Source organism: Eucyclogobius newberryi, unplaced genomic scaffold (genome assembly GCF_026437365.1).
Source record: "Eucyclogobius newberryi isolate DKJ021-1_F unplaced genomic scaffold, fEucNew1.0.hap1 SCAF_12, whole genome shotgun sequence".
Taxonomy (NCBI): Eukaryota; Metazoa; Chordata; class Actinopteri; order Gobiiformes; family Gobiidae; genus Eucyclogobius; species Eucyclogobius newberryi.
In genome coordinates this window covers 7384759-7407294 of record NW_027315746.1, presented here as the reverse complement: position 1 = coordinate 7407294, position 22536 = coordinate 7384759, and the positions used below count along the sequence as shown (strand labels likewise).

General features: G+C 42.4%; 1 protein-coding gene across 4 annotated transcripts in view; it reads right to left on the bottom strand.

The window, feature by feature from the left end:
* Nucleotides 1–9788: 9788 nt before the first annotated feature.
* The window catches only part of ankrd12 (ankyrin repeat domain 12), a 51712-nt gene continuing 38964 nt past the window's right edge, over nt 9789–22536 (bottom strand). Inside the window, exons 8-14 of one of the 4 annotated variants that reach the window (XM_072440689.1) lie at nt 20814–20961; nt 15313–19283; nt 12881–12979; nt 12011–12166; nt 11839–11934; nt 10914–11102; nt 9789–9933 (exon numbers count right to left, since the gene is read on the bottom strand). In XM_072440689.1, the coding sequence (XP_072296790.1) occupies nt 10917–11102; nt 11839–11934; nt 12011–12166; nt 12881–12979; nt 15313–19283; nt 20814–20961 (4656 nt within the window). In that variant the 3' untranslated portion in view covers nt 9789–9933; nt 10914–10916. The remainder of the gene's footprint in view (nt 9934–10913; nt 11103–11838; nt 11935–12010; nt 12167–12880; nt 12980–15312; nt 19284–20813; nt 20962–22536) is intronic. The other 3 variants (XM_072440690.1, XM_072440691.1, XM_072440692.1) reach the window with 3 other exon arrangements.

Genomic DNA, 22536 nt, shown 5'->3' with positions numbered 1-22536 from the left:
ATAAGATACTTTATATTCAAATATTTCAAAAATAACATTCACAAAACATTCTAAATTGACATAAAATGAATGATTACGAGGGCTGAGCGAGACTGTGCAGACGTGAAATGATCACATTTAACTTGGACCAAAAAGTAAACGTAAAAAAGTTGAACGTTTCAGTTACATCTGTTGAGAAGATGAAGTCATAAAAATGCAAAAAAAAAGATTGAATAAAAAATAAAAGAGTGCGCGTGCGTGAACCGCCAAACACATTTATGATCATCCTGTTCTCGTGGACCAATCACGCGTCCCGTTCCGTCCGTACAAGTTATCGATGGGTGAAATATGTGTCGTCTTATTAACAAATCAAAGAATAGGTTAATAATCACGCACTTTATAAGCATGTCATGTGCAGAGAAGAGGTTTTATGCATCAGACAAAGCAGGAAGTACTTCAAATTTTGTCTTTGAGCAGCTTCACTCCAGCTTCAGCTCAAATTCGGTAAAAATCTTAATTCGCAGGATTTTTCACGATCTAAACTAATCAATTGAGCAATAGAATAATAAAGTTAATCTACTAGCAAAGCAATTGTTAGTTGTAGCTCTAATAAATACATAGGCTGTATAAGTAAACAAACTGCCGTATTTTCCGGACTATAAGTCGCACTGGAGTATGAAATGCAGTTGCAAGTGTGAAAATAACAAATAATATCACTTATAAGTCACTCCGGAGTATAAGTATATAAGTATAAGTCGCAGCCCGGCCAAAACTATGACAAAAGTACGGTATTCTGGATATTTCACTTACAAAAAGAATAATTTTCATTAATTGAAAATACATTTTTAATTACAAAAAACACAGCGCTATTCAAACAAAATGTCAAAAATGTATCAATAATACATTTGATTCGTAAATGTTCTTTGAATCTCTACAAAAATAATAATAATTTGACTTGTCGACTACTAAAATAATCATTAGTTGCAGCTCTAATACACACTTTAACTGAAATATAAACTGCTAAACTAAAGCATTCGGAGCACGTTTGTAGAGGTTTAAACCGCAGGGTTCACAGGTTTATTTACACAATAAAACCTGACGCAGATGGAGTATTATTGCGTTGCAGACAACGTTTTATTAAGTGAACGTCCTGCACGTGGACAGAACAGGTATTGTCTGAGGTGGGAATAGAACCGGGAACCCTTATTGGGAGAAATCTGAAATAGTTTAACCTTTTTTGATGTTTTGGTCTTTTAGTGTGCGTTTTAGAGTCTGCAAAGTCCAGACAACAATTACAATGATAAATACCATGATTTTTCCACTAGTTACAATTATTCGAATAAGCATTGCAGCCCTGGCAAACAATATATGCAAAAGTATTTCATATGCGTTTAACGTTTAAGTGTCACTTTTGCTCTTTTGCTGCTGTTCTATCTTTTTTATTCTTCAAAAAATGAGAAAAACCAAACGATCAACACGACAAGTTCACCAATTCAATCGTTTTAATTGATTATTCATGTTTTGATTTGTTTGTACTGTTATTTTACGCATTTGTACTGCGATTTAATGCATATTTTGATTACTTATGTATGAATTGTGCAATACAAATTAATTTTACACGATTGCAACATAAAAAACCTCATGAAGCGCTTTAAAACTGCGTGAAACTGTTGAAATTCAGCTCAATTCTCTTGAAATCACGTTTAGACTTTACTTTTCTCCACTTTAAAGTTACAAAACACATCTGACATAAATACTCATCATATTCAACAACAAATATCAAACTTACTTTTACCCACAGCGTTAAAAACACGCCTCAGATCGACTCCAGATCGTGGTCAAAGTAAAAGTAACGAGTTTGAACAGTAACTAAAAGAGTAAGTGAGAGGCACGAGCCCGTAACGTGTGTAAACAAACACAAGCGCTTTTACAAACGGTTCATTCAACGACAAAGTCACATCTGGAGCTCCAAAAAACACTTTACAGAACTATCTCAGCGCGTAAAAGACGTAAAAAAGAAGAAAAAGAAAAAATACGTCTTTTTCTTCTTCTTTCCGCGTCACGTCGCTTCACTTTCCCTCATGAAACCGGGAAAAAATGAAAAAAAAAAAAAAAAAACACGTGAGGAGTAAACAGAGGTTAAAAAAGAGAAGAAAAAGAAGAATAACGCGTTTTTTCCTTTTTCTTTTTTTTTTTCTTCTCTTTTTGTTGTTTCTCCCTCGCGCTCGTCTGGACCGGAACACGTTAAAGACTCACCAGCGCGCGCGGTGAGTCGGTTTGTCGCGGAGGAGCCTTGTCTGGTCCTCAGAGCTCTCCAGGATGAAGGAGCGCGGAGTGTGAGGAGCGGGAAGGAGGTGAAGCGGCTGTGGAGGAGGAGGAGGAGGAGCAGGAGCAGGAGGAGGAGGAGGAGGAGCAGGAGGAGGAGGAGCAGGAGGAGGAGGTCTGTTCCACCGAGCAGCGGGAGCACGAGCCCTTAAAGGGACAGGCCCCGGATACAGAGCCCGTCCCCCGGGTACAGACTCCACTGAGCACCGGGGGAAAGCATTTCAATATATTATTATTATATATTATTATTATATATTATTATTATTATATATTATTATTATTGTATTTCGTGTGTTCTTTCACCACAGTTTGTGTCGTGTGTTTGGTTTAACGATGAAGTCGCGTCATATGAACACAGAGGTTAAACTGTTAATAGCACACGTGCTAATGTTCAGTTAGCCTTAATGCTACAGTTGAGGTTTGAAGATGCTAATTACAAAATGCGTTGTTGATAACAGTTAAATGTAAGTTAGTTTAGATTTTAGTCCAATTTAATTGGCTTCGACGACTTCATTTTACTTCAAAAATGACATAAAATAATTAGGTTTAGAATATATCGTTTGTTTCTAAATGACTTACACGTTTTCCTCTTGTTGTGACGCTGTTGCTGCTCCAAATTGTAGGAATTGTCTTGAAAATGACCCGGGCAACGTCAGGACGTAAATCACAAAAAGTGTCTCAAGTTTAAGCCACAGTTTAAAAACACAGGAGGATTGTGCACATTTTATATATTATATCATATTTATATTATTATCTTAGTCACTTCCACCATTGTTTACATACACGGAGAAGAGGCGGGGCTTACGCACAGCACGTTTACTTTATATGACGTGGGCGGAGCCAAATCAAAATAAAGGACTAGCGCCACAAGTTTCTGCAGGCGCGCGCGCGTGTGCGTGTGCGCGCGTGCTGTCTGGAGACTTCAAAGGGGCCGCTTCCCGCCTCCAGGCCACAGTCAGAGGAGCGCGAGACACAATACACACCTGCGTCACGGCGGACGTGGGGGTCATAAGGTGAGAGGGCTTAAAGGAAGCGGAAGTGCGCCCCCCGTGGAGCCTCTTCACACGTGCCTGGCAGAGGCCCCGCCCCTGGAATCAGACTGACCCAAAGTCCTACAAATGACTGTGAATGTGATTAGTGTTTCTCTTCTGGCCACAGACCGGACCACTGACCGCGTGACCGGACCACTGACCGTGTGACCAGATCACAGACCGGACAACTGACCGTGTGACCGGACAACAGACCGTGTGACCGGACCACTGACCGTGTGACCGGACCACTGACCGTGTGACCGGACCACTGACCGTGTGACCGGACCACTGACCGGACCACTGACCGTGTGACCGGACCACAGACCGGACAACTGACCGTGTGACCGGACCACTGACCGTGTGACCGGACCACTGACCGTGTGACCGGACCACAGACCGGACAACTGACCGTGTGACCGGACAACTGACCGTGTGACCGGACCACAGACCGGACAACAGACCGTGTGACCGGACCACTGACCGTGTGACCGGACCACTGACCATGTGACCGGACAACAGACCGTATGACCGGACCACTGACCGTGTGACCGGACAACTGACCGTGTGACCGGACAACAGACCGTGTGACTGGACAACAGACCGTGTGACTGGACAACAGACCGTGTGACCGGACCACTGACCGTGTGACTGGACAACAGACCGTGTGACTGGACAACAGACCGTGTGACCGGACCACTGACCGTGTGACCGGACAACTGACCGTGTGACCGGACAACAGACCGTGTGACTGGACAACAGACCGTGTGACTGGACAACAGACCGTGTGACCGGACCACTGACCGTGTGACTGGACAACAGACCGTGTGACTGGACAACAGACCGTGTGACCGGACAACAGACCGTGTGACTGGACAACAGACCGTGTGACTGGACAACAGACCGTGTGACCGGACCACTGACCGTGTGACTGGACAACAGACCGTGTGACTGGACAACAGACCGTGTGACCGGACCACTGACCGTGTGACCGGACAACTGACCGTGTGACCGGACAACAGACCGTGTGACTGGACAACAGACCGTGTGACCGGACAACTGACCGTGTGACCGGACAACAGACCGTGTGACTGGACAACAGACCGTGTGACTGGACAACAGACCGTGTGACCGGACCACTGACCGTGTGACTGGACAACAGACCGTGTGACTGGACAACAGACCGTGTGACTGGACAACAGACCGTGTGACCGGACCACTGACCGTGTGACTGGACAACAGACCATGTGACCGGACCACTGACCGTGTGACTGGACAACAGACCATGTGACCGGAACCACAGACCGTGTGACTGGACAACAGACCGTGTGACCGGACAACAGACCGTGTGACCGGACAACAGACCGTGTGACCGCTGTAATACAAGACAAATGACTAAAAGTCCAAATAGTTCTAACTTTTAGCTATAAATGATAAACTCTCGGAGCGGCAAATAAACAAAGTGAATGTTGCAGTTTGTGGAGCCCGGACACGACGTTTGAGCTCGATTTATGACACATTTCAACTGTAAAAGTAAAATATACTGTCAAAGGCGATGACAAACCTGCAGTTACTGCAGTTACTACATCAGGTTAGTTTATAAAGGAATGACACTGAGTCTTTACAATAATCCTTTTCTTCTTCACTCGACATCCTTAAACCTCTACTGCCCCCTGTCTTTGGAAAGTCATGTGCAATGTGTTTGAAAGTGTTTTTAATCAACGTTTTAGAAAAATGTACGTTTAGATCTGTGCAACGTGCAAACAGCTCCCTCTGCTGGCCACAGTATGAACTGAGGCCACGAGCTGCAGCAAACAAAGGTTTAATTCTGAATGTATTTATGTTTATTTATTTTTAATTCGTCAACTAATAAAAAAAACCCACAATGAAATAAAAACAGTAGACATCCAGCAAATACTAAAGCAAAAACAGAGAAAATTAAAGCCGCAAGCGGCCGCCGGCCTCCGGACTCTTTGCATTTTACAGAGTTGGCGCTAACGCCCTCGTTGTGTGTGTTATTTAAGAACTAAGACAGCGACACATTGGACATGTACAATGCTGCTTAACCAGTGCAAATGAACACAAATGTCGTTCAAATGTGCAGCTCCGCCACACAGAGACCGTGACACTTGGAATAAAAATTTGAATAACTTTTGATGCCCCGCTTGTGTAGATGATTTCCCCCAAATATGAGCTTGATCGGGCAATCGCCCACGGAGGAGTTCATTAAAGTGTGAAACATTAAAATGTGGATATTAGAGAGATTTTGCGATTTCCCCACAGGGATAACATGGGATGTTTTTGTCATCGCTACGGCTACGCTGTAAAAGTTAGAGCATTTGTCTGTTTGGCTTTTTTGATCGGGAGGCCAAAATATAATTTTGGTAAAACGAATTTTTGTCCGTCAATGTTAATTTAATGGTCACTCTGTAGGGGGCGCTATTGCGCCCATTTCAATTTTTTCACCATAAACTGGTCCAAACTTGAAAGTTTAACAACAGTCCTAATTCATTTACAAAGGAAGATGGCGGCCATAGTCTGGGGGCGTGGCCACAATAATATATTTTTTTGTCCTCATGAGAGGAATGCCCGTCCCGAATTTCGTAGCTCTACGACAAAGTTGATATAAGATATTCCTTTATTGTCCCACATGGGGAAATTACATTGGTGCAACGCAGGTAGATACAGAGGTAGATACAGAAGAACAGATCACTTATAAGAAGTCTGAAAAACACTTTCAGTAGAAGATCTCCTATAAATAAATAAAAACTCCCATAGACAAATAAATAAATAAATACCATTGCATGTGATCCCCACAGTAATTGCACATGAATATGTGTCACGACAGCACATAGATTGCACATGAATTTCACAGTAATTGCACATGAATTGCACATGAATTCCAACAGCAATTGCACATACGACAGAATTGCACATCAGTATTAGGTTAGGTCAGTATTGCGACGGGATAACGTGACGATCTCCGGGTAAGACGACTGTTCTCCGCAGTTTCATGAGTTCCTCCTTTGTGGAAACGCGGTACGGCGCCGGCCGGGGGGCGGGGCCGGAGCCGGGGGGCGGGGCCGGAGCCGGGGGGCGGGGCCGGAGCCGGGGGGCGGGGCCGGAGCCGGGGGACTCAGAGCCAAAACACATCGCAACGACACGACGAAAACACTCAATCCAGCCGAATAAAGTCAAAACAAGTTAATTTAAAGCGATTCCAGTGCGTGTCCCGATCGTTCGTGAAGTTCCTCTTTCATATAAACGTGTATATAAACGTGTACCGACGACACGCCGTACTTTAGCGCGGCCGGGGGGCGCGGGGGGGGGGGGGGGGCTGGTGGGCTCGCTCGGAGCTAGCTCACGTCACAACAACACAACGAACGCAACGAAAAACGCTCAAATCCAGCCGAAAAAAGTCAAAAACAGTTGAATTAAAAAACTATTCCAGCGCGTGTCCCTATCGTACAGTAAAATAGAAAAAATATACTAACTATATTTACAAAATATAGGAGATAAAGCACAATAAGTGTGAGAAAGAAGAGAGAGCGTTTACACCGGGCTGCCAGCTGTACCAGCGCCTTATGACGTCTTATGATATCCGGGCATCTTCCATAGGCGCAATGTATTTTGACTCGTGTTGGTGGCGCTGTCGCTCCATTTTTTTAACAAAAAAAAAAATGGCCCAGAAAATACAAATTTTTTCGCAGATTCTGAATTTTGTGTAAATTTTGGGCAAAGTCTGCGCCCATTCACTCATTGTTGACTATTTCTGTCATAGCAGGGATAAGTATGCATGATCCGAGTGCTAGTTCACTGTATGTGCCAGGACCACACGCCCACATGGGGCCCTCCCCTCCGCCCTGCTGGGGCCCTCCCCTCCTCCCTGCTGGGGCCCTCCCCTCCGCCCTGCTGGGGCTCGGGCCAAATTAAGGCACAAGAAACCCAAAGATAACGCCCCATTTTGTCCAAAGTCTATCAAATTTGTCCATTTTCAAATTTTGTTTGAATGTAATTTTTTCCCTTACTATGAATGTCCAGTTTAATGTTATAACTTTAATTCCTTTTACTTTGGCCTGTTTATCAAACGACTGGATTTATCAAATGGGCAAAGTAGTATAATTAGTATCTTTATAAGGAAACTATTTCAAACACTTAACTCATAAAATAGCTTCTTTAAAAAACAATTATGAAGTAAAATATTGACAATTGATGTTCACGTTTTAATCAGACACAACTCTCGATTTTAATTTCACAACAAATAAAATTTATTCAATTATATATTACAGATATGTACAGGTCATGTAACAAGTAAATATTAAAATAGACATTTTTAGAACCATCGTTCGAAAGGCATTATGTTGAAAAAATAGGTTTTGTTGTGATCTCACATTGAAACTGTAAAAGTAAAAGTTTTTTTTTTTCCTTTTATGTTGAAGCCACAACAGACTTGAATGTGCGCGAGACACGTGGACGACGGCGCCGCCAAAGAAACGCCATCGACGCCGGTTCAAACGCCGTCGACACCAGTTCAAACGCCAACGCCATCGACGCCGGTTTAAACGCCGTCGACACCGGTTTAAACGCCATCCCGTCAACACCAGTTTAAACGCCGTCGACACCGGTTTAAACGCCATCCCGTCGACACCAGTTTAAACGCCGTCGACACCGGTTTAAACGCCATCCCGTCGACACCAGTTTAAACGCCGTCGACGCCGGTTTAAACGCCGTCGACGCCGGTTTAAACGCCATCGACGCCGGTTTAAACGCCGTCGACACCGGTTTAAACGCCATCCCGTCGACACCAGTTTAAACGCCGTCGACACCAGTTTAAACGCCATCGACACCAGTTTAAACGCCATCGACACCAGTTTAAACGCCATCGACACCAGTTTAAACCACATTTGAACGAGTTAAAACCGCATTTGAATCGCTTTTTATCGGTATTTCCACAAGACGAGCTGCAAAAATAATATCATTCGAGAATACGTTTTCCTTTACACATTTCTGTATAATGTCAGTTACTAATTGTAATGTTTGGCAATTTCCTTTTTGAAATTCATAGTTCAATAACCGAACACGCATTACATCATTTTTTTAAAACAATTTCTTACTTCTTTCAATGAAGTACAAACCAATATTCAATTTTTTGGTTTTCTTACAATTTGAGTAATACAAATTAAAAAAAAAAAAAAAGATTTACAAGTTGTTTTCAACCAGTCGGAAATATGTTAAGAGTAAAATAATGTAAATAATTAGAAATGTTTTCAGAATATTCAATAAAGTTTATGGTTTTCTTGCAATTGGTGTTGGAAAATTGAAACTATTTTTCAAGCCCATTGGCAGAGAAAATATTTTATAACATAACGGAATACTTAAGGGAGTCAATTACATGCATATTTAATAAAGTTATTGGATTTCTTGCAATATTCGTCACAAAATCTATATTACAAAACTATTCTAACAATTGACACATTTTGAATTAATCAGTAAGTTTTTCCATTCAATTTAAATAAGGTTTCTGTTTTTTTCTTGTAATCTCTGCGGAAAAAATTGCTGCAAGAACAATTTTTACAACAAATTTCGTAATCAGTCAAATAATCCAATCTAATATTTAAGAGTTGTGGTTTTCTTGCAACGTGTGTCGGGAAAAACTCACTTCTTACATCAGCAGACTTTAAAGGGAGAAGATAATCCGTCAGAAATACTCCATAACGAGAGAAATAACGTCTTACTCCTTTTAATCAAGTACATCGTCAACAAAGTGTCTGGTTTTCGGTCGAAAACGGAAGAAAATATGAATAACGTCGCCCTAAAACGCGACCGAAACTAAAACCAGAACTTCTCCCGACGACGACGGACATTCACGGCGTATTTTTTTTTAAACTGGTGCAGATTTGGCGTTTGTCTTTTTGGCGGCGCGAGGAGTGAAACACGAGGGAAGAGAAGCCGAAAAAGCTCACGACTAAAAACCCACAGAAGAAAACGCATGCACAGCTTTTTAAACCTTCCCCAAAGCGTTTTTTGGCGCGGGCGGAGAAAAGACGTCTGCATCAGCTGTGGATGGAGGAAAGAGAAAACGCGGAAACGAAAGTCGCCGGAGAAAAAACACATGCGTTAAAAGTTGGACAACATTAAACGGGAAACGGCACGGACGAAGGACGCCAGAGATAGAAAAGAAACAACAACTTTGGTCCATTAAAACGAGACGGAACGAGCTTACAATCAAAATATCTATTATTTTTTTTTACAGGTTTAAAACAATAATTACATGGCTATTTACAAATGCACAATTGTGTTTTTTTATGTATAAAATAAGTTAAAAAATTAAGAGCACAAGTCTGTACACGACGTATGGACACGCTTTTTTGTTTGTTTGTTTCGTTTCCGCGGATACGCAGAGAGAAGCGCCGGGGGGGGGGGGGGGGGGGGGGGGGGGGGTGTCTCGGTCCCTCGCTTCTGTGGACCGGACCGGGGACTTCCTGGATCCTGGACGTGGGGATCCTGGTCTGGTCCCGGGTTTAGACCTGGTTTAGAGTCTTAAGTGCCTGGAGTTAAGTGCTTCATATTTCACCGTTTCTCAAATGCACAGAATCTTGTCCTGGAAAAGAAAACAACAGAAAATTAATCATTGGCATTCGAATTTTAAATATTTCTGTTGATTATTTAATAGTAATCTTAGTAAAATATGGGCCATTTATGTTCTTATGGGCTTGAATGATGCATTACATTAGTTAAAATGGTTAAAAGCCAACTTCTCTCCAATTGGCCAGTTTCTGAAACGCTCCGAGTGAGTGACAGGTGAGTTTAACCAATCACAGTGAAGTATGAACCAATCACAGTGAAGTATGAACCAATCACAGTGAAGTATGAACCAATCACAGCGAAGTATGAACCAATCACAGCGAAGTATGAACCAATCACAGCGAAGTATGAACCAATCACTGTGAAGTATGAACCAATCACTGTGAAGTATGAACCAATCACAGTGAAGTATGAACTCATATATTTCATAGGTGATACAAACTGTCAAAATGCACATGTTTGACCTGGTTTATGGTTAATATTTCTGTAATTACTGGGTTCATCCATTGACAAAGTTCAAAATAATAGATGAAAGATAATAATCTTCATAATAAAATAAAAGAAAATGTGCACTAAATAAATACTGAGTCCCAAAAATATTGTTCCAATTATTATTTACTCAACAATAAGTCAATATAGTAATTACTAATGTTTATTATTGTAAAATTCAGATTTTAGTTGTGATATAGTGAGACAACGCTCATGTTTCTGGGTTGAATGACGGCTCCACATTCTGAACATACCGTAATTTCTGAACTATAAGGCGCACTCAAACGCCTTTAATTTTCTCAAAAAACAGTGTGTTTTATATATGGATTAATTCTGGTTGTGCTGACTAACCACGAAGTGATTTTGTGTGGTTTTGTTTTGCTCAATGCGCCCCATAGTCCGGTGCGCCTTATAGTGCGGAAAATACGGTAATTTGACTCATTTAGTTCATTTGTCTGCTGAGCTTCGTGCCCGTTTCTGTTTGGCGTGGCCAGAATGGCGTCTCACCGTTCAGATGGGCGTCAGGTCGAAGTCGTCGTTCACCTCCACCAGTGGGATGTAGAACTCTGGGATCTCAAAAATGCTGGTGGATTTGTACATGGCCGGGTCCAGCTCCTGGAGCTTGAGCTGCCACTCCAGCCTCTGCACGGCGTTCAGAGCGGCCGCCTCGTGCTGCTGCCGCATCAGGAGACACGTCTGAGGAGACGGCAGAGACACGCGGGGGTTACACACATTCTCCTCCTATATCACACTCAAACCACTCAATACTGTCACATTTACACAGAAAACTGGATGAGATAAACATCCCTCGTGACATCACTTTCTGTCTGTTCTGTCTTTCTCTGTGATATGATTAAAGCTGTTCCAGAGTTAAACATCTAAGTTTAACTTTGTTCCACTTTTACTACATTTTGAGTAGTTGGCCTATTTCAGCTGTTATTTTGCACCTCCATTTTATTTAAATTTTAATTTCAATTTAATTCAATTTTTTTCATTTCAATTTAATTCAAATTTCAATTTAATTTAATTTAATTTAAAATGTCAAAGGTTGCAAAAATAAGGACAAAATAAATAAATAAAAAACTAAAATCAAAAAGATAAAAAATCCCCACCTCCAAAATAAATAAATAAATAAAATCGAATAAAAAATAAAATCATAAAGACAAAAAATAAATAAAAGTAAAGACAAAAATCCACACTTTAACTGATTAATGAGCAAGTTGAGGTGCGATATAATGCATCAAAATATGACAATAGACAATCATATTTAAACGACTTTAAACTGACAAACATCATAAATCAGGTGCAACAACTAAAGAGCACAATAAAGAGTCATAAACGTGACGTATTTCACTCGCTATGGCTCAAATCTCATCGCAAAACAAATAAAAAGCTCAAAGAAAACACAACAAAAACCAACAGTCTTTGTCACCTTGAGCTTATCAAACTTGTCGTCGACGTCCTGGAGCCACGACATGAACTGCCGAGCGTTGAATCGATCTCTCACCGACGTCTTTCCGTCGTCGCTCTGAGGAATAAAACACGTCACGTCACTCTTTCATCCAGCGCCGGAGGAAATAATGCAGTTTAATAAAGTTACTGACATTTGCACAAACCTGGACGTCTTGGGGCATGTTGTACACTTCGGCGTCCAATAGCACGGTGCAGGCGCTGAACGGAAGCGTCTGATTGGCCAACGTTCGCGCCGCTCGGTAGTGAACTCTGAGGACTTCCTGCTCGTTGGAAACAATCAGCTTTTCCTGTGAACAGAGAAACGGCACAGGTCAAAGAGTCATAAAAACGCATCTATCGTCATGGCCACACATTAGCACTGAGAGTTAGCATTAGCCTCCGACATCAGTAACTATGAAAAAAACGACTGACAAACACTGGACCACAGAACACCAGAGCCTCGTCAGAACCGTTTTGGGTCGATCATCAACATTAGCGATTAGCACTGACGTAAGCGTGCATGCTAACGGCTGGTACAGTTCCACACATTAGCACAGAGAGTTAGCGTTAGCCTATGACGTCACAAAGTAGGAAAAATAAACGAGTGACAGACACTAGACCACAGAACATCAGAGCCTCGTCAGAACCGTTTTGGGTCGATTATCAACGTTAGCGATTAGCACTGACGTTAGCGTGCATGCTAACGACCAGACAATAGACATTTGCTAAATCTGACGTTATGCTGCCGATAATAGCGAGCCACAACAGTTTGACCATGACATTTTAGCTTGAGTGTCATAAAACCTTCTTACATTTTACACAATAGTAAAGATGCAGTTGGATATTGACCGTTGTTTCTCGTCGCCAAACGTCACAATTTGTGTTATTACTTTGCGGCCTCGTTAAAATGAACGGGACAGAGTGTTTACATCAGTACCAGGCCGTGCGCACTCTAAACTACTCTAAATCCGTCAGCTCTGGAAGTCTTTTACATTTCTGCAGTAGATTTGGCGTCTTCTTACCCGCTCGATGCTGTGCTGAAGTCGTAGTTTCATGCGGACCACCTCCTGCTGTTTGAACATCTCTTTCAGTTGCTCGGGTAACGACGGGGGCGGAGTTATCTGGAGAGAGACAAGGGTTTGACAGAATTGAACAGACCGAGAGGTGAATAGAGCCGTATTTTGGCGTTTGTAGTAGTTTGTTGGCAGCTCCACGCCCTTTTGGAGAAGCGGCCAATCACAGTTCACCAAGAAAGACTCGTGGCCGTTTAGAAAGTGTGGAAAATAATTGCTATGGAACATGTCGTCCTTAATAAAGATGAATTAAATGAATAAATAAGGGATCATTTAAGAAAAGACTGAAATTTGAACAGGTTTTATGCATAATGAGACGGGATATGTTGTTGTTTGTTGTGGAATGTTCTATTGCACATGCTCCATTCTCCAAACTGGATTGTTTACCACGTTACGGCCAACAACAACTTGCTAAAATATAAACCATCTGCTACTCCGAATGTCACAATATTACATTTTGAGAAGAGAAGAAACGGCACCATTTTACGATCATTCACACACTTTTAGATTCTTTACTAGAGCTCCTTTCCCCTAGTATGTGACCGGCTTTATGGAACGACAGAATAAAAAGCACTTGATTAAGATAAGATAATCCTTTATTGTCCCACATGGGGAAATTTCATTGGTGCAACGCAGGTAGATACAGAGGTAGATACAGAAGAACAGATCACTTATAGGAAGTCTGAAAAACACTTTCAGTAGAAGATCTCCTATAAATAAATAAAAACTCCCATAGACAAATAAATACATAAATACCATTGCATGTGATCACGACAGTAATTGCACATGAATATGTGTCACGACAGCACATAGATTGCACATGAATTTCACAGTAATTGCACATACGACAGAATTGCACATCAGTATTAGGTTAGGTCAGTATTGCGCCGGGATAACGTGACGATCTCCGGGTAAGACGACTGTTCTCCGCAGTTTCATGAGTTCCTCCTTTGTGGAAACGCGGTACGGCGCCGGCCGGGGGGCGGGGCCGGAGCCGGGGGGCGGGGCCGGAGCCGGGGGGCGGGGCCGGAGCCGGGGGACTCAGAGCCAAGACACATCGCAACGACACGACGAAAACACTCAATCCAGCCGAATAAAGTCTAAACAAGTTAATTTAAAGCGATTCCAGTGCGTGTCCCGATCGTTCGTGAAGTTCCTCTTTTATATAAACGTGTATATAAACGTGTACCGACGACACGCCGTACTTTAGCGCGGCCGGAGGGCGCGCGGGGGGGGGGGGGGGGCTGGTGGGCTCGCTCGGAGCTAGCTCACGTCACAACAACACAACGAACGCAACGAAAAACTCTCAAATCCAGCCGAAAAAAGTCAAAAACAGTTGAATTAAAAAACTATTCCAGCGCGTGTCCCTATCGTACAGTAAAATAGAAAAAATATACTAACTATATTTACAAAATATAGGAGATAAAGCACAATAAGTGTGAGAAAGAAGAGAGAGCGTTTACACCGGGCTGCCAGCTGTACCAGCGCCTTATGATTTGGTTATGTAATGCGAGTGTACGTTTATTTTAAAGTTGGATATGATTTATTTTTGTGTCACAATTATTAAGTCATTTATCTTGACCGAAGCTGTCAAGATTATTTGTTTAATCAATGATTGTAATTACTCAGTCTTCAATATAATAATATCCAAAAAAAAAATATGTTTTTAGAATCCATCTATACTCCAAACTGTTATGAAGTGATCGTAATTATCTGGCTTTTTTGGTCAATTTTACTTTACGTTCGGAAAGTTTGCAGTTTTCCATTAACAAAGGAGACTGGTGCCCCCCTTAAGTCTAAAAAATTAAAAATAAATGATTAAAAATGCTACTTTTTGCTCGTTGCATTATCATAAATATATACAAGTAACTTTATTTATCTTTGAATCAGTCCTTTTTAGATTAGTAGAGACCATAACATTCCAAAACCTACAAAAATTGTACAGTATTCAATAAAAATATTCAAATAAGCATTGCCTCTGCTACAATAGTCTTCTATAAACCGTGGGAAATACTACTTCAATTTCATAAAGCTGGTCACATACTCAAGAAATGTTACTGTATTTTATATTTAATGTATTTTCTGCACTATAACTTTCTCAAAAAACAACAGTGCGCCGTATATTTGGGTTAATTCTGGTTGTGTTTACTGACCTCGAAGTGATTTTGTGAGGTACACGTTTTCAAAAATAGACCATTGACAGTGCAGCTTATAGTGCAGAAAATTACGGTATTAGACAATGAGAATGACCGCAAAAGAAGTACATCACCGCTGTTCGGTCATGGCGTCGACGATCGCGACGTTTCTTCCCACAACCACCACAAAATAATTGACATCGTGACATCTTACACAACCAACCCCTCGTGCATGTAAATACTCACTGTGGGTATGCAGAGTTTGCTGAGCGGGTTCCCGTCGAGGAGGTAGGACCCGTTGAAGGTCACGTACTCGTCGTAGTACTGCGGCGGCTGCGGGATCACGCTGCACAACACTTTGCGCTTCTCCTCGATCTTTCTCCTGATGTGCAAAAACTCGTAGTAGGGGTTGGCCCGCTCCGTCTGGTACGGCTCGATCTCCTCCAGCTTCACCGAGTCCACCATCGCCGCCAGCGACTGCTGCCCCTTGTCCTTGTCCTGCGGGCTGCAGGACGACTGCAACATGGACATGGACATCTTCTGCATCTTCCTCTTCCTCGGGTGTTGGGCGCTGAGGTCGATATCGTCGTCTGAACTGCGGGTTTTCACTTTGGCGCCGCTGCAGGAATCCGACTCGCCAGATTGCGGGGAGGAACTGCCGGACGTGTTACTACTACTACTACTACTACTACTACTACGACTACTACTACCACTACTACTACTACAACTTGTGTCTGCTACATTTGGGGCTAACCGCTGGTCGTCTGAATTCATTAGCGTTTCGGGTTTGTCCTCCGCCGTCTCCACTTCCATCGGTTCGATAGTGTCCAATTTATAGTCGCCCGGACTTTCGCTCGTTTTACTCGGATGCCCCTCGACTTCGGCGACATGTTGTTGCCTCGTATCGTCGGCTGAAATGTCCTGTTTCTCCTCGATACTTGCAACCGCATCGATTGACATTTTGGATTTCTTATTGTCATTAATGTCAACATCCATGTCTTCTTGTGCGTCGCCGCAAAAACCCGGTAAAGATTCAACCGGAGTGGAGCCAGGGATATTGGCCGTACTTGTAGACGGCACAGGGCTTGCAATAGCATTAGCGATAGCGATAGCATCAGCACCTGTATCAACATTTTCTGAATTGGCTTCCACGTAGTCTTGGTCATTTTTGTCACCGCTCTCTGACATCTTGTCTTTTGGTTCAGCTAGCTCCACTTTTTCTAAACTGACGATAGCATCTTTCGTTGTAAATGCTGAATTTTCAACTGGGCTAACGTCCGTCGTCGTCATTGTCATCGTCGTCGTCGTCGCTTGGTGATCCGTACAATCTACCTTTTCAACCAAGCACTGAACGTCCAGAACTGAACCGGGCTCACTGGAGGAGACGGTCGCTATCGGATCTGCAGGATTTGTAGGATCTTTACTTTGTAAAATGCTAGCATCTTGGTCTAAATTGCTCTCCGGCATTAAGCTTAAATGTTGCGTGTCCGTTTGCGCATTCAAACTTGAGTCCTCTTCCACTGGAATGTCGTTAGGCATCGTCTCGTCTAGGGTAACGCTAATTTTTGGGATATTTTCAACCATTTTTGTTTCACTTGAAGCCTCCTCGTCCAAAATCGCTCTTAGACACGGCGACTCGTGCCTTACCGGTAGCGCAACCCGGTTGGAATCCAAAATGCAGCCGCTATTGTCTTGAACGGACGGCGATCGCGTGGCTTGAATAATTAGCGAGGACTGTAGGAAGGCCGGCTGAGAATCCGACGCGTCCAAATTCATATCGGAGTCGTATTCCGTGTGTTTTGGAGTTAAAATGGTCGCGTGGCTCGAATCTTCGGAGCTAGCTACCGAGATCATCGACACCGACCTGGACATCAGGCGGTCGCTGCTATCCGGTCTCGGCGATCTCGTCAGGCAGTTTTCCACGACGGACATGACCTTTGCGCCAATCGACGGTAGATTTTTACCGTCTAGCGACACGGTTCTTTGATTGTTGCCCTCTTTTAACGCTTTGCCTTCTTGAGTGTCCGAGCTTTTCGATCTCGTCAGCTCCTTGCTCAAACACGATTCCGGTTTTGTCCTGTCTTTTAATTTGGGCTTGACCGAATCTCCCGCTGGCCGTTGCTTTAGCCGCTCCCTTTCCTTCTGCTTGATTTTCTCCATGTGTTTACGATGCCACTGCTCAATTTCCTGGTCTTTCAGGCTAAGCATCCGCTCGAAGCTCGTCTGCATCAAGTCGTCGTTCACCAAGCGTTTCTCTTTGGGTTTCGCGTCTTTCTGCGGAGCCGGAGATGCCTTGACTTTGGCCTTATCCGGATCGTTTTCGTTGGACTTGGGCTTGTTCGGTTTGGCCAGCGGGGGGCGCTCTTTGTGCCTCTCCTTATGTCTATCGGAATCTCTGTCTCGGTCTCGCCTGTCGCGGTCCTTTTCCGGCGTCCGCACCGCATCCTCCTTCGATTTCCCCGATATTAGCTTCCCGCTTTCGGAAATGTAACCGCGTTTTTCCTCCAATAGTAACTTTAAATTCGAACTTGATGAATTGGACAAATCTTTCGGTCGGTCTCGTCTCTTTTTGTCGCCGTCTTTATCCTTTGAGCGCTCGGATTTGCCGTGATCGCCGCTGCTTTTCTCTTGGAATTTATTTTTCCGGTCCAAGCTGCCGCGATCCTTGTCCCGGTGCTCCCTGTGTTCGCCTACGCTTTCCCGATCGGACCGCTTCTCCATCTTATCCTTGCTTTTCCTGCCATCGTCGTGCCTTTTAATTGAAGACGAGGATTTTAATTTTTCATTGTCCTTGTAGCTTTTATCCCTCTCCTTCCAGCGCTCTTCCGAATGCTCAGATTTGGTTTTCTTGTCTTTACCGTCTGAATGTTTACGCTCAATTTTTTCCCCGTCTTTTGTCGTTACAATTTTCTTTTCAGATTTTTCCCGCTTTTCCGACACATCTAGCGTCTCCGAATCCGCAGTTACAACCCTCTCCTCCGCCTCCTCCTTCAAGTTCGAATCCTCCAAACTCCTCCCTGAACTGTGCCCGTCGCTTTTCTCCTCTTTCCTTTCTTTTTTCCGGTCTTTTTCCTCTTTGGGCCTCTTCTCTTTACTCGTCGAGTGCTTTCTCTCCTCCCGTATCGACGGCAAATCTGAGATTTTCAACTCCTCTCCTTCCTTTTTGATCGCATCTTCCGCGTCGTCGCTTTTGAAGAAGTTCTCCTTCCAGAATTCGCGATCGAACTCCAGATTCCGGTGGCCGTCTTTCCTGGCCTCCTTTAGCTTATGCCGGTTGCCGTCGTACTCTCGCCGATGCTTGTCCTTCTCTTTGTGTTTCAGTTTGTGCTTCTTGACCACCTTTCCCTCCGTGTCGGTTTTCCTAAGCGCCCAGTCTGAACTGTCCAGGCTGTTTCCTATGGCGCCGTCTTTGTTGTACGGACTCGAACGCCCGTCGTCTCCTTCAACGCCGTCTTTTTGCTGGTGCTTGATTTTTTCCTTATGCTTGCATCCTTTACTCGACCCTTCCGTGCAGTAATCGGAATCTGTGTAGTGGTTGTACTTGTCGATATTCTCCTGTTTCAGCGGCGTTTGCTTGTCCGTCAAACTGTGGTTCAACTTCGGCGACTTTATTGACGACAAGTGGAAGAGGTGGACCGAGGAGTCGTCTTTGGGGCTGAACGACATCTTGAAGGAATCCTCCTCCCGGATCTTCTCCGAGGTTTCCGACACGGTCGCTAGCGACAGCACCAGCGTTTTGCCGTTCTCTTTCCCCTCCTCCAGGTTTTCCTTGTTGCGGCTTTTACTTTTCCGCTTCACTTTGCCCAGTTTTTGATCGTCCTTTTTCGATCGCGACTCGCTGTTGTGCGTCTCGGAGGTCTGCGAGCACGTAGGCGAGTTTCTTTTGTCGGGAAGACTGTCCGCTTCGTCGCTGGATGTGTCCGAACTGCAGTGTACGCGGGGCGGTTTCTGCTTTTTGGATTTGTCGCCTTTCCCGCTGGGCTTGACGTGGTTCCTTTCCTTCTCCTCCTTCTCCCGTTGCCGTAGCTCGCGCCGCAGAATGTGCCGCTCGTTCAGCGCCTTGCTCAGGTCCTCCTCCTCCTCCTCTTCGTCCTTGAACTCGTACTCGTCGAGCCCCTGGGCGTTGGGGTTTGAGGATTTGGGTTTCCCGTCCGAGTCCTTCTCTGTGTCGGAGTCGTCCATACTCGAGGGGTTTACGGATGGAGGGTCCTCGGAATCTGCACAGAGAGACGAGGTTATGTATTTCGAACACGAAAAGCAGTAGCAGTGTGAAAACATATGGAAAAAGTACGAGATATGAATGTAAGAAATGTAAACTAAGGACTTTTGTGATCTCTAAAGCCGGGTTAACACTCTACCATCATTGTTGCTTTTAGAATTAGATAAATGTATAGTAAATAATTTAAGTTAATAAAAAGAATTGGTGATTGATTTTGAATGAGACTTGGGAATGGCATGTGACAAATTGTCTAGAGCCAGATTCGAGCTCAAGACGCTGCAGCCTGCGCCACACGGCATACGTGCAATCCACTGGACCACGAGCGGCACGGTGATTGGACTTTAACACGATTGAAATATTTTTTGTTATGACTAAAGAAATAATGAATTGCCTTTTAATACAATATATACAAATATACCGTATTTTCCGGACTATAAGTCGCACCTTTTTTCATAGTTTTGGCCGGGGCGTGACTTATATTTATACTTCTACTTATGTACTTGTACTCCAGAGTGACTTATATGTGATATTATTTGTTATTTTCACACTTGCAACTGCGTTTCAAACTCCAGTGCAACTTATATATGTTTTTTCCTTCTCTATTATGCATTTTTGGGCTGGTGCGACTTATACTCCAGTGCGACTTATACTCCGGAAAATACGGTAAATACCTTTATCCTCATAAAGGACCCAAACTTTCGATTACTGTAGTGTGGATTACAAGTTTTTTTTGCTTTTCCATCATCAGCAAAATGCAATGCCAACACAATTGACTTTTTTTTTCTCATTGGTAATATTAAAAATTAGGGCAGCAACAATTATTCGCTTAAAACATTTTGAGAATCGTAATCTGGACAATACAGACTCAAGAACAAGGGTGTCAAACGTTTTTCACTGAGGGCCGCATTTTGAAACCTGTATAGAGCACAAACAACCCAATCGAATTTGAAAGTGAATCCTTCAAAATGTTGCATTTGACATAGTTTGAATGAGCCTCCACACCTTTAATAATAGAACATTAATAATCGGTTGTTATAACATCAACATGCTTGAATTTGTCAAATTTTACAGTAAAAAGTACTACATTGTTGTTTTTACCAAGCTGGGGGGCTGCCAAAAATTGGTCTGAGGGCCGCATTTGGCCCGTGGGCTGTAGAGCCAAAAGACCTTTTAAAACAAAGACAACATCATAAAATAAGTCAAAAAATAATGTATCTAATTTTCATATAATAATAAAAATAACAAAAAAATTTAAATCATAAATAAGCATGAGCATATATATATATATATATATATATATATATATATATATATATATATATATATATATATATATATATAAATAATAATAGTAGTAGTTTAACAGTTTAGTCGAGGAATAGAAAAAAAATATCTCCAATTTGTGGGCCTCTAAAATAATCCCTAGTTGCAGCCTTATTTAACATCCATAAGCATAATTTATGAAGCCAAATACAGTATACAATATTCACTTATATTGAGGCCTTAAATGATCAGAATGTGTGCGTACCGGAGGAGCTGTCTTCAGGCTCAGACAGAGGCAGTTCACCCTTCAGCAGCTGCTCCAGCTCCGTAGAGTCCGCCACGTCCACCGGCCTCTCTCCACGTTTGTTGGCCTGAAACGCATTCCCACCGTGACGCAGGAGCAGCTTCACGATCTGGAAAACAAACACACACACAAACATGGAGGATTTAAGACGATATCACTGGATTCTGTACGATTGTCGTGTTTAAGTGGGATGGGACAGGCAAAACGTCTAGGGCTTTCACTAACCATTATTTTACAAGTCTCAGTAGTGATTATTTCTATTATACATTAAATACATTATCAACTAAAGATGTATAAAGACTGCAGACTTCTAGATATAATATTCAAGAATAAAGTGCAATATCAATGAAAATCAGAAATGGTTTATTCTTTTTTGACATCTTTTTATTTACCGTATTTTCTGGACTAAAAGTCGCACCCGTTTTCATAGACTTATACTTATATACTTATACTCCGGAGCGACTTATATGTGATATTATTTGTCATTTTCACACTTGCGACTGCATTTCATCCTCCAGTGCGACTTATATACGTTTTTTTCTTCTCTATTATGCATTTTTTGATTGGTGCGACTTATACTCCGGAAAATACGGTATAATGTGTGTTTTAGAGTCTCTATAGTCCAAAGAAGAAGAATAAATGACAATTGTTAATGTGCAATTTGTTGTAGTTTGATGAATATAGTGGCACAAAAGCAAAAATAATCAAGGCAACTTTTACAGATGTCTTATGGTATAATTATTTTCGTTTGTATAATTTTTGTTCCACAGGCAGAAATGTGGGTCGAAAGTCCTCTGAACAGCATTTTTTGTGCCTCCAATTCAGCTTGTAATTGTACTTGATCCGACATTCATCATAGACATATTTATAAAAGGGCATGTCTGCTTCAAAAGGTTTGGCAGCAGCTTGAAAAATGAAGTGAGAGGAATTCACATTTTCCAGAGCCGGCAGTATCGGACGTTGTTGCATGATTTATCAGTTGAGTTTGATTCAGTGAAACTATTTTGACACACAAACTAATCTCGAGACGATGGCGTACGTGTTTCTCAACTAAAACCCTAACATTTCAGGTTTCTGCGAAGGAACGTGGATTTGATATCAAATTCAATACCACAATGAGAATTAAAATGCTCTTTTAAACGTTTCAGACAATAGACCGACATTTGACACAAAATAATAGTTTTTCTTTATTAAACATTGCGCACATTAAACTAGTACTGATAAAGCTTAAGATCATTTTAAAACTGTTCACAAAAGGCAGACTTATATCTTGATAAGTGATTTTTTTGTGTGTGTGTGTGTCAAATAAGTACCGTATTCTCCGGACTATAAGTCGCACCTTTTTTCATAGTTTTGGCCGGGGTGTGAATTATACTTATATTTATACTTATACTCCAGAGCGACTTATGTGATATTATTTGTTATTTTCACACTTGCAACTGCATTTCATACTCCAGTGCAACTTGTATATGTTTTTTTCTTCTCTATTATGCACTTTTGGGCTGGTGCGACTCCAGTTTCGATACTAGTTTGAGTATTTATTAGTCACTGATTTTTCATACTCATTACAAGTTACCCAGTTACCATGAAGACTAAAAACAAACATAAAAAAATCGACATATTTTTGGAAACAGTGACTTGATGTTGTATTATTCCTACTGTATCTCTCTACACACTACAATGC